General features: G+C 40.5%; 1 protein-coding gene across 1 annotated transcript in view; it reads right to left on the bottom strand.

The window, feature by feature from the left end:
* Positions 1–2,691: 2,691 nt before the first annotated feature.
* LOC122542299 (histone acetyltransferase p300-like) overlaps positions 2,692–16,573 on the bottom strand; it is a 118,841-nt gene continuing 104,959 nt past the window's right edge. Inside the window, exons 27-31 of the mRNA XM_087978356.1 lie at positions 15,719–15,884; positions 12,207–12,374; positions 8,760–8,921; positions 6,686–6,967; positions 2,692–5,799 (exon numbers count right to left, since the gene is read on the bottom strand). Coding sequence (XP_087834482.1) covers positions 3,559–5,799; positions 6,686–6,967; positions 8,760–8,921; positions 12,207–12,374; positions 15,719–15,884 — 3,019 coding nt within the window. The 3' untranslated portion in view covers positions 2,692–3,558. The remainder of the gene's footprint in view (positions 5,800–6,685; positions 6,968–8,759; positions 8,922–12,206; positions 12,375–15,718; positions 15,885–16,573) is intronic.

Below are 16,573 nucleotides of genomic sequence, written 5' to 3'. Positions count from 1 at the left end.
GGGAAATGGGTCTGGGTTGGTTACTCCTTGAGGGGTTGGTGTGGACTGGTTGGGCCGAAGGGCCCGTTTCCACACTATAGGGAATCTAATCTAAAATATCTGAAACCTGATTTCTTCAAATTAGAAACTGCAGTGACTCCCCGTCATGGTCAGAAGTTCAACTTTAAAATAACTATGATTTCATAGCCATTATTGGACTAATCGGGTTTATGGTATACATGCAATAATGTAACCAGAGGCTCAGAGAAGCATCAAACATTAAATGATATTTAAAAATATTTTTGTAATTGGTGAGCTTAAATCATAGAACCTTACACTTCAACCTTTCTGGCTTTTGGAACAGCTATTCACTTTGTCCTAGTCCATTGCTTCCTTTATGCCTTGTCTTCAGAAACACACTGCTCTTAAAATAGAAACTCCCATGTGATAGATGCTGCAATTACATTTTTATTAAAAAATGTCAAGGACAGCCACAACTCAGCATGGAATCTGCATTACGTTGCAATAGTCTAATAAACTCCTGCATTTATATTGTTTTTCTTGCACACAGGATGTCTCAAAGCACTTTGCAGCTTTGAAATGTTTAATTCACTGCTGTAATATAGGAAACTTGACAGGCCCCAACATTGTTTGAACACTGCAACAAACTGTGCTTCTACACTATGGAACTGGGTTAGAATCATAGAAGAGACCATTCATTTGATAGTGTTCAGTTCATAACTCTCCACCCTCAAAGCAATGCTGAAGAGTTTGGACACTTTCCCAGTAAGGAGGAGAACACTGAAGGTACAAAATAGGGTATGAACTTGAGCAAAAGAATAAAAATCAGTACAAAACACATTTTGAAAATTTCAAACTCTGGTTGTGCCTGGGAAGTTATATTAGCATCGCAGAAAGGAGGGGGAAGAAACCAAGTCTGATAATTTCTCAACCCACCAAGCAACACCAGAATCTCAACCAAACTAAGACTCACTCCAGTGAGCTGTCATTATTGTCAATATCATCTGAGACTTTGTTGATTGGAAAGTTTCGGTTGATATGACTCATTCGATCTTCATGTGGCCTCTCATCTCAACTTTTGCTTCCAGCCTGTAAATCAGGCTTCTACTCCAAGCTGCTTCTTTCACTGCTGGGCGAATGCTTATGATACCAGTGGAATTACTGGACCCAATTATCTCTGATGGTCAAAGAAAACAATGGATCAACTCTGGCTGTCAATTCAAACTAATTAATTGCTCCCAGCTCCATGTTACAGAACAGTAAGTAATTTCAGAACAATTGAGAAAACATTAAGCAAAAATATCCTTTCATATAGCATCTGATCACATTTTCAGGAGCACTTCACCAATAGATTACTTTTAAATCTCAACACTGCACAGTACAGACTCATGAACAGCAAATTAATGGATGTTTGAGTTGTGTAGACCAGGGTAGGAATACAAAGAAACCGGGTACATTTTCTTCTTCTCAAATGGTGCTTGGGCATCCTTTACATTCACCAACATAAAGCATTGCCATTGCAGCATCTCCAACAGTGCTGAAAACCACCAATACCCTGCATCAGTCCACATTATACATTGGTCATTAAGAATACCTGAATTCCTAACATTTCTAACTCAAAATGAATGGTTACCAATTGAGCCAAGTTGGAAATTTATATCTTTGTAATTGTTCTGTTTCAGATGGTGAGCGTATGGTTTAAAGTGATTTTCTACCTGTATGCGTCAACTCAATCTATGATTATTCCTTTTTTGTAAGCACAGGTAAAACGATTCTTGAATCTAATAAGGGAACTCTTATAAACACACGTGGGAACAGGTGGAATACTAAATGATAATGCTTCTTTCAGGATGATGGGGTATAATGCCATTTGAAGACTGACTGCAATCTTGGTGTCACGTGCAACCCTAAGATAAGCTCTTGAACACATACCTATGCCATTACTAAGATCACTGATTCATGTCACATTACTTGACTCTGCTGGTACCATAAGCCACATGCTGCTGAAACTCTCATCCGTTCCTTTGTCTCCTCCAAACCTGACCAATTCAATGCATTCTTGGCTTGCTTCCCACATTCTACCTCCAGAAAAATTAATGCAACCCAAAAAGCCTTTGTCCTCACTTGCACAGAGTTCCATTTAGTGCACTGGCAGCAACTTAAGCAGTACCTAAATTTTAAAATTCTTCGTCTTGTTTTCTATCCTTCTCTGGCCTCACTCATTCTATAATTTCCTTCAACACCACAAAACTTAAGATATATCTGCACTCTTCAGTTTGGACACCTGAAAACCCTGATATTAAAGTAATTCCATCATTGGTACTAAAGCTAGCAAGACCCTACACACTGGAAATTCCTCACATATCCAGAGGTGGCTTCTTTCTTTATATGCTCCTTAAAACCTCTCCCTCTGACTAAACTTTTTGCCCCAATACGTCCAATTTTTCAGTAAATGTTTGCTTATAACACTCCTGCAAAGCACCTTGGGAGGTTTATTGTGCTACACTAACACTTTAAAAAAAAAAAATTTCTACTCAACGTATTCACAGATCACTGGTCCAAAATGTGTACAGCTCACCAACACTGCTACACAGTGAGAAACCTGACCACCAAAAGGAAATTCAATTTTATTTTGCTTTCTTTTGTCAAGCACCAAAATATGTAGGGAGCATCCATTAAAAATAGGCAGTGTCGCTGTTGCACACAGTTTATTCAACAATATGGTAAATAAGAAAAAATCAATTGTAGCAGTCTATACAGTGATCCAAAGTTCATATTTATAAGTAATTATCAATAAATTGCATGATTTACACGTTTCTGGATAGGTTTTTCTTTTTTACTGTTTGCCCATTTTTCAAGTTTTACACAGAAGTCTGAAAGAGGAAAAACCAAGGGATGTGTTCAATAAAATCAGCCACACAGTCTTTTTAAAGGATCCTTCGATAGTTGCACCAAAAAAATAAAATAAAAAGTAAAATGTTCATCATTAAACTGAAAAACCCCCCACAATATTCTACATCCGCAGGACGTTTGGCAGCTGCCAGTTTGTGCAATAGTCTCTCATTCTACCTGTACAAATTATTAATACTTCGAAATTTCTGTTCAAACCCTTGTATTGAAGTGGAAAAAAATTAAGGGAAGAAGGGATACACAAGGAGGTATCATAATCCTTTGCTGTCAAAAAAAACAGATGTATATTGTAGCACAGGCTGTTTTTTTTCTCTTCTGTGAAATGCTTTGCGTTAATGAACAAATGCTTACAAGATTCTTTGAAGTTAGAAAATAAAAATATGAATTCAACTCTCCTTCTCTTAAAAAATGTTGGTATGGGCTATTTGCAATTGAAACAACAGAACAGGAAAACAAAAAAGGGACTGGCTATTCACCAGTCATAACAAAAAATATATTCTTTGTATAATATCATCCCTCAGTTTTTTTCTCATTAAGTTGCAGTTCAGTGAATTCTGGGAAAATAGTCCTCCCTAGAAATTTCAAAATTGTTTTTCAGTACAAAAAACCCTAAGTAAAGACGAAAAATGAGAATTTGCTCCCAAAATGCTACAAGATGTCTAGTGTATTGTGATTAATGTTTGTGCCTGTTAAGTCCGGGTTATCTGAACCCAAGCCAAGGTCACTGGCGGCACCATGTAAGCCTGCCATTCCAGGGTTAGCAAGTTGAGAAAGCATTGCACTCTGGTCCGGAGCAGCAAAGTGTCCTTGATCCATGGGGTTCCCCTGGGCAGCTACCATTCCCGGATGTGGTGAGTTAGTCTGTGGAGAGACATGGTGTGGAGACGGTTGAGGCTGCATCCTGGGCGATGGGCTGGAATGAGGTGGCTGGGACTGCGGGCGAGGGGAAGGCACGGGCTGTGGGGACCGCACCTGGTTGCTTAGGGAGGATGGGTGCTGGCCCTGGAGGTGAGGTGACTGGGCCTGGCCAGGGAGCATGTACTGTTGTGGACTCATAGAGTTGGACTGGGCAGGAGAACCCATCTGCTGTTGCTGCTGCTGCTGCAGGATTCTATGATGGAGGGCCTGATGGAGACTGGAACTGCCCTCTGCTCCCATTCCCGCTTGTGGAAGCTGGCTCATCTGTCCCATCGGTTGTCCCACTTGTCCCATGGTTCCTTGCTGCATGGGAATATGATGCTGTATCCTCTGCTGCTGCTGCTGCTGTTGCTGTTGCATGGGATAACCAGATCCTTGAGGTTGCTGAAATTGGTTAGCCATTCCAGCACCCAAGCTGGGGTTTGGCTGCTGTTGCTGCTGTTTCTGTTGCATGAGCTGCCGTCGCATTGAAAGCTCTCTAAAGTTGGAGTTCATAGTGGGGTGATTCATGTTCATGGTCTGTCCCTGCGCATTCATCCCACCCATGCTTTGTTGCTGCTGCTGTTGCTGCTGAGGCATATTAGGCCGTTGAACACCAGGCTGCATGGGGCTCATGTTCTGCATACCTGGGTTGCCATGCATGCCTTGCTGTCCTTGAAGACCTGGTTGAGATTGCATTCCAGGCTGTGGCTGCATTCCAGGCTGGCCCTGCATGCTTGGCTGACCTTGGCCTCCTTGATACCTAGCTGCCCTTTGCTTGATGAAAGCAGCCATAAGCTGGGGGTTAGAGCGAAGGATAGCAAGTACTTGCTGCTGCTGCATGGGAGAGCTTGGAGACCTCAGTGTTCGCAGTAAATCTTGCAGGGCTCCTTGGGGAATGGTACCTCTGTTAGGTTGAGGCACTCCTGATGTAACTGGGCACATGGGTGGTGGTGGCTGGGGCTGCATGTTAATTTGCAGTGCTTGTTGGCTCATCTGCATGACTGGTCGTTGCATTCCCTGTGGATGTTGCTGAGTCTGGGCCATTCCAGCCTGTCCCCACTGTGCCTGTTGCATACTGGCTGGCCCCATTCCCTGATCTGAGAGAGTGGGGCCTCTCTGTGATTGTTGCGGATTCATGTTCATTCCAGCCATTTGATTCATCGGTGCTACATGAGGATTCATTACTCCAGGCCTTTGAAACGATTGCTGCTGCGCCATCAGTCGCTGGGCATCAGCTGCTCTTTGAATCTGCATGGCCATTTCCACGGCAGCTGGTGGTGGCTGTGGAGTAGGAGGTACAACTTGGGCTGCAGATACCACTGGTCCAGTTGGCTTGCCTTGCGGTAGAGGGGCTTGTGGTTGACTTCTTGTCATGTTGCTGTAGGAAGGCATGTTGGTTTGTGGCGGTGGCTGGGGCTGCGGTTGCGGCTGCGGCTGAGCTGGGGGTTGGGGCTGAGGAGTCTGTGGGGTACTCGGTTGTTGCCCTGTTGGTGTAGTGGGCGCAGTGCCACTTGGAGATGGCAGACTTTGCTGTCCTACACCTCCACGCTGCATTGTGGCCATCCTTCTGCGTAGCATCTGGGCTTGCTGTAGACGGTGCTGTAGCTGTTGTTGACGAAGCTTGTGCTTGATGTTGAGACAGAACGGCACAGGACACTTGGTTTCTTGGCAGTGCTTAGCATGGTAGCAACAGAGTGCAATAAGCTGCTTGCAGATTGGGCAGCCACCATTGGTCTTGCGTTTGCAACCTTTGGTGTGCTGGACTACTCTCTTCATCTTCTGGCAGGAAGGCAAAGAACAGTTTGCATTGCGACACTGGCAGGCATGGACCAATGACTGAATGCAGCGCTGAATGCTGAGACGCCTTGAATCCCCAGTGCTGGCTTCTGACCCTTGTGCGTTACTCTCATCATCCAAACCCAGGCCTAGTTTCTCCATCTTGTGCTCGTGTCCCTTAGTGTTAAAACAGTTGACACAAAGGTCATAATCCTACAGAAAGCAAAATTAGAAACAATTAGTTCCCCCAACATTTGTCTAAATCTAAAAAGCTTTAAAGTTGCTACCTTAAACTTGAACACTTTATATATATTTACAATAGGGCTTAAAAAGGTTAAAATAAAATGAGAAGTCGCATAAACTTGGTTTGTATTCTAATATTAGAAGAATTAAGTGATCTAATTAACATGTTGAAAATTATTGCAGAATTTCGTTAAAAATCACAACACCAGGTTATTGTCCAACAGGTTTAATTGGAAGCACACTAGCTTTCGGAGCGACGCTCCTTCATCAATCACCTGATGAAGGAGCGTCGCTCCGAAAGCTAGTGCGCTTCCAATTAAACCTGTTGGACTATAACCTGGTGTTGTGTGATTTTTAACTTTGTACACCCCAGTCCAACACCGGCATCTCCGATTCCAGAATATAGTTACAGATAAAGCATTTCCTGTGGATATTTTGATCCTACAAACAGGACTAGGCCATCTGGGAGTGAAATCAGGAAGATGTTTCTTTCAGATAGACAGCCAGATAGGTTATGTTATTAATGAATATGGAGCTGAAGAATGGATCAGCCACAGTCTAACTGAACTACAGTAACTGGCACTGGAGACGAAATGGCCTCCTTTAGTTTGTGCTCCTGATTGGTTACAAATGTATCAACCCCAGCAAATGGAACAATTAGGTCAATCAGAAAAGGTCAACTTCTAATCCATTGAGTAAATTAACCAATAAATGCACAGCCATAACTCTCTAGTCGACTATAAACGCTTGCACCAAGAGTCCTTCATATTAGAATGGAAAATACTTTTATATAAGTTTCCATATTTCTGTTTTGATATATACTGGACTGGAATAGCAAACGAAGAGTAGCACACACCTCACAGACAGTGCAGTGCCACCTGGTCTCCACATGGTGCTTGCACTCATTACATGTATATACAAAACGATCCTGGCCCTGATTGTGAAGTTCCACCAACATGCACATGGTTGACCACTTGGCTCTTCTTAATGAAGAGAACTCCATGTGTTTGTCCCTTGCCAATGTGAGAAAGGCATCACGCCCATCCATCAGGTCACATGCAATGAGTGGGTCTGGATCCAAAATGCTTGGCAGAGAATTGGAGTTGGGACCTGCGATCAGACGGATCACAAAAAACACCTGTAAAACAGGAAAGATAAATAATTAAAATTAAAACCAAGTAAAATACAACTCTCAAGCTTTGCCCCTCCCCCTAAGGATTTCACTAAGATATCCAAATATAAATGTGATAGGACTAATTAACAGAATGCTACTGGTTCACAGAACAACTACTATAGTGACTTTACATCCAAATGATTATTAAATGGATCCAAAACCATGTCCCAAAATATCCTTAGTAGCAAATGATGCTCATCTGACGTGTTTAAAAAATCCAGACTTCTGCCCTAAATTTATCCAAAAATGCATTTGGCATTCATAGTAGCTCCCAGATTTGTCATGAAACACTAGGTGTCCAGACAAGAGACTTATTTTACCATTCTTCAGATGCTGCTTCCACTATTACAGCTTATAAAACTTACACTAGGCATTAGATATGTGTGCTTTTTAGAAGAAGTGGTGTGCAGAATTTCACAAATCAGTGTAACAGAATCCGAACATACAAACAGCCTGAAAAATGGATCAGCAATTAGCCACAGAAGTGCGCTTGACTCCCATATTTGAGCCTGCGGACACAAGAGGCTGGGCGATGGACTTATTGTTGAAAATCAATAAAAACACATTGTTAATTCAACTGTCTCCATTTCAATCTTCTCCCACTGTGCAGGTGATGATGAATCAATGTAAAACTCTAAAAAGGTGCAGTCAGTGCTTGCTCAAGGCTACCTAACATGTGCCACTCTGAACTAAATGTCACCACATACTCAATTTTTGAGGACATCTACTTTTGCCTGTTCTCACTAAGCATAAAAAAAATACACAGTAACCATCAGATATTAAAATCCTGGGAAAAATGCAGTATCTGTACCGTTGCCCCAGCTGAGATCAGCTAACATCATACATTCTGGAGATTCAATCCAATCCTTCCTGGGTGTATGGCTTATATAACCACTAGGTGTTTTATTTTTAAATGGGATATAAGCATTATTGCCCAGCAGACAGATTAAGAGTCAACCATATTGCTGTGGCTCTGGAGTCACACATAGGCCAAATAAAGACAACGGTTTCTTTGCCTAAAGCATATTGTTGAAAAAACCCAACTTCCACTAATCAACATGGTTAACACTAAACCCTTAGTTGCAGATTTATATGGAATTCAAATTACATATCTACCATGTCAGGAATTAAACATGGGCCTCCAGAACATTACCTGGGTCTCTGGATTAGGAATCTAAGTGATGACACCATTTGACATGGCCTGTACATATGTTATGAATGAATTTTAGATTTATTTTGTGACAGACCAAGGCATTATAAATTAATATTTGGGGTAAGTGGAAAAATTGTTATACCACACTAATAAGGCAACACATGCCAGAGTCTCAGCATATGATGGAACAGGTATTTACCCTTGATTCCTCTGCTGAATTTGACCATTCTGACATGGTAAGACATTTACTAAAATTAAGGGGTTGGGTGAAGTCTTCTGCCAGAAAGGTCAGGTTCAAGCTCTGGAGGGATCAGATTGGTGCTAACAATACAAGGTTCAATGCCTGCTCCAGCTGAGATCGAATTGGGATCTACCTTATTACTCTATCCATGTGCCATGGGTCAGGTACGCCTTCAAGAAGGGTACTGAGGAAGGGAGAGGGGAAGAAGAGTGACTTAATGCTTTTTCAAAGCAACATTTGCAGAAACCAAATGGTAGCAGGTTTATCTGAATTTTCTACAGGAAACAAAATACATAAAATAACAAAAGGAGACAAACCATCAATTATCCAGCTCAAACTAAACAAGAGCAAGAAATAAGTACCTCCTTGTGCTTTTCCATAGTGGCATAAAGCTTCTGCGAGAGGTCATTGGACACATTGGGCATCCCTGGTTTCTTCTTGTTACCTCGGCTCAGGCTGCTCTTATTCTTGCTCGTTTTCTTGTTATTCTTTTTCTTTGCATTTTTGCTATCTCCCTTCTTTCCCTGAAAGTTCAATGTAAAGTTAGCAGTTACCACCTCGCTTCAAGTGTGGCTTGTTTTTTTTTGAAAAGTTACATTAAACCAATTCTCTCAACCTTAAAATAGCTAAAGGGAAGTGCTCAGGATAGGAATGGCAATCAGCTGATTCTGCCTGCTGGGGTCTTGCATATACATTCCAACTTTCTAAATGAGACCGCTTCAATTCAAGATATCTTGATTAGATCAGTACAGTTGAGAGGTATGCCAAGAATTGCTAACAGCTGTTACTACGGCTGGATTTTAAAAATGGTTTGAGGGGTGGGCTGGGGAGGAGAATGCAGCAAGTGCTCATGTTTTTAAAAGGGTGAGTGTAATTCAATTATTTTGCTTCATCTTTGCATGGTAACATCTCCAAATCTGGAAAACATTATCAGGGAAAAGTGCATCACAACAGGTTAGGTTTTAGTGAATAAACATGTTACTTACTTTCATATTCAGAACACAAGGGAGGGCACGCCTCAGATGTTTTGCTTCATGGAAATGTGACTGGGGAGGGGAGTGGGGGGTTATTTCGTTGTTGCAAGAAATACAATTTTTAAAAATTTCTACAAGCTTACCTTGTTTAAACTTTATTTTACCCAGGCTCAAAAATCATAAGAACATTGTCAGTTTGGTAACAGTTGTTGAAATATGGAGGTATCTTTTGGTGATAAATAAGACTAAAAATCAATAATTATACATTACTATGCAGGGCATTCAGGCTTAACAAGTATTCTTTCATTATTCAAGTGTCCATGCTGAAGTAAAGAGAATATGCTTTCTTTCTATGGTACTTGCCCATTTACTACAGCTCAAAGAAAAATGCTCCAGACATTCAGCTGTACTGGCTGCTATGAAATACATAATATTGGTCAGGAAACAATTCACCTCTGACCTCACTGTTAACAGGGGAACTCTATGACTTTGGAAAATTTAACCTACAATTCTCCTTTCTGCAGTGAGGCACACTGATGTCTTTGAGAGGGACTGCATTTGTCCACTCAGCTTTAACTGCAACAAATTTGTGCTGGCTGAGTAACTTGGAGAGAAGGGATTTTTGATATTCATGAGATTGTTCATACTCAGATTTTTGTCAATACTTAAATTTAAACAGGCATGGTTTGGGTTTCCCAGTAATTGGGAGACCTGGCAAGGTGAAGGATAGCAGGAGCTAGCTGTCAAATCTAGCAATGCTTCTGGATCAAGATAAGCATGATAGCTTGGGAGATTGCGGGTAGCAAAGATACCACATTTCCTTTACACCTAGTGCCACATCCCGCACTCAACCCTTTCTAGTTACCTAGTACCATTCCCAGCTGCTATCTTGAACAGCTAACTTACTCAGTCCAGAGGTCCCAGCTCTTAATCTGGATGGCTGCCAAGTGGATATTAAGAGTAGATAAATTAGATCCTGCATGGCATTTTTAAACCTCCTGGTTATGAACCTTTCCTCAGCAACAAGATCGCCAGTGACAGCACAATCTTTGCAGTATAACTTAAGTTAAATTCAGAACAAATCAGAACTTTGATATCAAGAATAATCTTGACAAAATATGGAACTGGTAAATAAACATTGCAAGTCATAACGTTCTTTTAAAAATAAAGACACTAACAGGTAGGCTACTCACACATACCTTTCTTCTGTTCGCAAGTCTACCTAAATTTAATTTCAGATATTATATGCAACAAACGAAAGGAGAAACTACAGAATGCCTAGCATTTATGGACTGAAAATTAGAAGAATATAATCTTATGTTCAACGAAATACTGGTAGGAAAGTCTAATTTTAAATAGTCACAGGGTCTTGAACTGTTAATTTATCAAAATTGATTATTCATTAGATTTTCATTTATGTATGAAACCTTAAAATGTAACTGTGCTGTGTACATTACTGCAAAGTAAAACTGAAAAGTTGCACAATATTCCTATATTGTTGACTTTGCAGTTGTACTACTTCTAATCATTTTATGAATGTGATGGAATTCTGTTGTTATCTACACTTCAATTACAGGATTTAACATAATAAATAAAACATTCTTTTTCGACACATGCAGATTTCAAACAGGTAAAATCAATGCCATAGAAGGAAACACACATTGGTCCACACTGGACTAGTGGCAGGAATTAAAATCTGTGGGAACTGAGGCAATTAATCCCCAATTTCCTCTGCTTGGTGCTTTTTGGTCTCACCCACCATCCAAGAACCATAAGCCTCCCTGAACTGTTACTGATCTATTTTATACCACAGAGAGAGAGAGCTAATATTAAGCAGTCTCTTTCCTCAAATGCTTCCAGGTTGTAAGGCTGCAAGCTCTATGAAGTCTTCCTAACACATCTATTATATAATTTTGAGTCAGGAAATATATTGCATTTACAGTGGACACGCAGAAATTTACATAGCAAATGAAGGGAAAAGGGTGCTAGAGAGTACAGAAAGAAGGATCAGAAAGAGGATGGTTAAATGCAAGAAAAGGGTCATCATGAACTGAACTAGAGAAGTAAAAGTGACAGAAGACAGGTTGAAACAGAGTGACAATGGCAACATGCTGCAAACAATGGAGACAAAAACATACGGGACAAGGAAACAATAAGAAGCAAATACGAGAGAGCATATGAATGATATAAACACCCTGTAAGAAATGCCACTTTTTCAAAAAAGAATCTCCATAAATACTGACACAAGAACTCCCAAGCAACACTTATCAAATACATCTTAATAGTACATGTAAGAGATTGAAAGAAAAAGCAAAGGAAGAGGGACATGGAGACATTTATGGTAAAAAGAGGAGTGTCAGAACCAGAGATGAGAAAAACAGAACTTTTTTCTGTAGATAGTCACACCTAGGAAGAGATAATTGTAGTGATCTTCACATATATAGAAGTTACACCAAACATACATGCAATGTGTCATTTATAAGCAGGCTGTTGCTCAGCAGAAGAAAACTTGGTGTCATAGTACAAGACTATTTGAAGCCACCATGTACCAGGATGCACAGATAAAATCAAACATGAATGATTTTTAAAAAAGGCTACCATACAAGATCTTCAACAGGCTTCTTTAGAAGCGCGTTTAGTTTTGGCCCTTACAATGGAAATGCGATGAAGGGCTTATTTATGACTTTGGTCTGAATAATGGAAGAAATTGGCTCAATTCACGTAGACAGGTGACTTGAGTTAGAAAATAAAACTCAAGAGCAGTGGCAAGGTCCATTTCAAAACACTATTTGCACTTCAAATAATAGCAAAAGAATATCATGCGCAATGACTTACATCAGTGCTCTCGCTAGATGTATTGTTTTCCTCCCGCTTACGTTCCTCTTCTTCCTGCTCCAGCTCTTTGATACTTTCCTCCAACACATTTGGCCAGAAGTCACCTTCAAAATATGGCAACTCCTTTGCACTGGTCAACCTATCCTCTGTTGCCTGTTTAAATATATCCTGCAAGGAGGAAGCACATTAGAGAATCAATATTGCTGAAAAATGCCATCCCTTTGAAACTTTTCGTTTTGCACCTAATCATACGAGTGAAATTCAAGGGGAAAACCAACATTGACACTGCAGACAGGAGGAGACTGATTAGTTGGTAACTGGACTCTGTGAGAGGCATTGCCATGCAGAATTCACCCATTAATGATCAACAGTTTACAACCATTTGATAAATTATAAATTAGAAAATCACATTAGGAACACATCCATCATTCACCGCATATGCTCAATAAGATTGCATTAATATTCTGTGATGCAGATATCATAAATCAAACTTAAATCTAGGAAAAAAATCCACTTTACCCTAAGTATCAACTATAGTTTCTATATCTGAACTGAAAAAAAATCCCAGCCATTGTTTTATCATTTACTTGTACAAGTATCTGGTTCAATAAACTTTGTTTAATATTAACTCAATGGTTAACAATGGCAATACTTCTAAGCTGTTTGTAAAAACCCTCAATGGCCAGTGCTGCTAAATTGTTAAACTGAGCATAACAAAAAAAGGGAGCATTGGAGCAACTGACGAGTTAAAACACTGCAAAGATGTAGCTCAATCCTACAATATACAGATAACCTGGATTATTGAGAGGGTAGATGAATAAATAATGTAATTCCTCATGGCAAGTTTTCAATTTAATCTGAAGGAAGCTATGCTCTCTTCCCCATCAGCACTCCCACCCCATGAGACATATCAGAACATTCTAACTGACAATGTAACACACTTCTCAGATATGGTACTGGAATACAAGTTTTTAAAAAAATTCATACATGGGAGGTATGCACTACGTGTTAGGCTAGCATTTACTGAAGTTCTAAAGAATCATATTGGACAGAAAATTGGTATTTGTCTCCAGAAATGCTGCCAGATCTGCTGAGTTTTTCCAACACTTTCCAATTTATTTATTACCCTCCCTGACTGAACCACTAGCGAGCTATCTTCTTGATAATGTTAAGTGTTAGAAATGAGAATCAAGGTTGACACAGAGGTATGGAATATATACCACTAGTCATTGGTTCAATATGTGCTGCAGATGTCACTTAATTCTACTTAGCTGTTATGACTCTTAAATGACTTTGTTTTTCCTTTCATGAGATGTTGGTGTCACTGTTCAAGCCCAACCGTTAATTCTTAATTGGTCCTAAAGAGGCTGGTTTGCTGGCCATTTCAGAGAAGGGTTAAGAGTCAACCACATCTGTGGTAGGTCTGCAGTCACACAGAGACCAATATGGATGACAGACTTTCTTGCCCAAAAAGGACATTAGTGAACCAGATGGGTTTTTCAACAGGTGGGGAGTGTTTTGGCCACCATTACTTAGACCAGTTTCATACGCCATATGCTTATTTGAATATTTCAATGACATCAGCTGTTAGGTGGTACGTGAACCCATGTCCCTACAGCATTAGCCTAGGCCTCAGTATTACTACTCTAGTCACATTACCACTGTGCCAAATCTTCCATAATTTCAGCATTATACAGTTGAGAGCTACTTTGAAATAATTTGAATGAAGCTTGACTATTAGTGTCATATCTATCTTGGTGGGCACTAATTGAAGTTTCAAGTAAGGCAAATTCATGACTATGACTGACATAAATATGTTATTCTAATTAACGTACATCTGCAATTGCCGATTTCCTCAATTACTGCCTTATCCGTGGCTTGGAGAATAATGTTTTGAGGAACTGTCACCGTCTTCCACCCTAGTTATTGCCCAGGTCTGCACCTGGATTTTCTGTAAGCAGTGTTTGATTCTCTATGTCATTGACATGATCCTTTCTAAAGATTTATCATCAATTAGTTCACCATTACTTGCTTCTCAGTAAGATAATTAGCAGACGTTGAGTCAGTTTTCAAAAGCACAATGATAACACCTCCCTAAATTCTTCCACTGCTCCCGTTATCAGACCGTATGCCCGGGATGCCATAAACTGTTTGCGCTAATCGTTAGCTTCACATCCCTCTCCAAATCAGGGGAAATTGTTCACAATCGCCATATCCCATTCTACCTTATGCTGATCTCTGACTCCACTTCCTGTCAATTAATAGAATTGTTTCTTTTACATTTATAACCTCACTGACCTCTGCCTCTACCTCTTGCTATTTGATGAAATCCTTGTCCATATGTTTGTCACCAAAATTCCTATACTTTCAAATCTGTAAACTTTGGCTTTTCCAAAGTTCTCCTGCCTGCATCCTTCTCTGCAGTAAGTTCACCGAACATCTCAACATCCAGGTCTCATTACATGCCACATTTAGACTTCTCACTCATGTTTACAACTCTCTTTGGGTTTGCTCTTCTATATTTCCACTCCAGCACAATACCCTCTGACCTCTTGTGTCCTTTGACCATGGTATTTTTAGAAACCAATTTTTTTCCTCCCTTATGATTCAGTGGGGTCATAGGGTATTTCTTCTACTTTTAGGGTTATATTCAATCCACACAAATGCCAGGCTATGACCATCACCAGTAAGAGACAATATAACCACTGCCCCTTGACTTTCAAGGTGTTACTATCGATGAATCACCCACTATCAACATGCTAGGGCTACCATTGACCAGAAACTCAACTGAACTAGCCACATAATCACAGTGGCTACAAGAACAGGTCAGAGGTTAAGAATATTGCAGTAAATAACTCACCTTCTGACTCTTCAATGAGTCTACAAGGCACAAGTCAAGAGTGTGATAGAATACTCTCCACTTGTTTGGACGAGTGCAGATCTAATAACATTCAAAATGCTTGCCACCATCCAGAAGGAGCCCACTTGATTGGTGCTACATTCACAAACATTAAATCCCTCCACCACCGATGCTTTGTAGCAGCAGTGTGTACTATCTACAAGATGCACTATAGAAATTCACCAAAGATCCTCAGACAACACTTTCCAAACCCCTGGCAACTTTCACCTAGAAGGACAAGGACAGTAGATACATGGGAACACTCACCACCTGCAAGGTCCTCTCTAAACCATCCACCATTCTGATTTGGCAATATATTGCCACTCTTTCACTGTCACTAGGTTGAGACCCTGGAATTCCATCCCTAATAGCATTGTGGGTTAACCCACAGCAGGTGGACTGCAGCAGTTCAAGAAGGCAGCTTACCACCACCCTCAAGGGCAACTAGGGACAAGCAGTAAATGCTGGCCAGCTAGCGATGCCCACACCCCACAAATGAACCAAAAAAAAAAGGTGTTCCTACATCAGAATAAGTTGCAATTATAGCAGGAATATGTGCGCATCCCAATGGGACACTCAAATTTAGTACAGTAAGCAAGTCCATGTGCAATACCTTATAATCATGAATTATTCGCTCTGCCACTGCTTTGTCCAACATCTTCTTGTACCATTCTTGCAGCCTTTTGGGTTTAGGGATTTTCTGGTCAAGTGGATGGCAGTGAAAAATGTAATCATCACCTTCACTTGGTGGACAGGCCCAAATATGCCCCGCAGTGTATCTGGGATAGGAATAAAATATAGGAAGCATAAAGTCAGTGAATTCTTTTGTGCAGTTGCACACAGTTTAGGCGGAGGTCACAATGCAAACTCTGGCAGAGGTTGGCCTTCTTGTAGGGAAGATGCTGAAAAAAAGTCACATACGTTCATGTGCTTCCAAAGGTGTACTTTAAATTGTTTTCTAAAATATTGGAAGCTTGATTGCTCCCTCTTTCAAGAGAGCAATGAGGAGGTGCGCAGTTCTATTCTTTGAAACTGATCCAGTATGGGCAGCTTGGTGGCTCAGTGGTTAACAACTGCTGCCTCATAGCATCAGGGACTTCCACCCTCGGGTGACTGTCTGTGTAGAGTTTGCATATTGTCCCTATTTCTCCATGGGTTTCCTCCAGGTGCTCAGGTTTCCTCCCACAATCCAAACATGCAGGTTAGGTGGATTAGCCATTGGAAATGCAGGGTTACAGGGATAGGATAAAGGGTGGGTCTGGGACTCGATGCAACAAATGGCCTGCTTCCACATTGTTGGGATTTTATTATTTCATCTGGTGAAAAATTATTAATAGCATTTACTTAATATTAAGCAGTCAAAAACAAATTACTATATACCTATATTGTTTTTCTTCAATGGTTTCCCTCACATTAAACAAATTGCCAATAAATACATTAATTCACAATCAACACCAAATAGGAGCAT

The sequence above is a fragment of the Chiloscyllium plagiosum genome, unplaced genomic scaffold (assembly GCF_037043375.1).
Source record: "Chiloscyllium plagiosum isolate Xiang-an unplaced genomic scaffold, Cpla_swu_hap1 HiC_scaffold_33, whole genome shotgun sequence".
In the NCBI taxonomy this organism is placed as follows: domain Eukaryota; kingdom Metazoa; phylum Chordata; class Chondrichthyes; order Orectolobiformes; family Hemiscylliidae; genus Chiloscyllium; species Chiloscyllium plagiosum.
The sequence above is the reverse complement of the archived record's forward strand: the minus strand, read 5'-3'. Positions and strand labels throughout refer to the sequence as shown.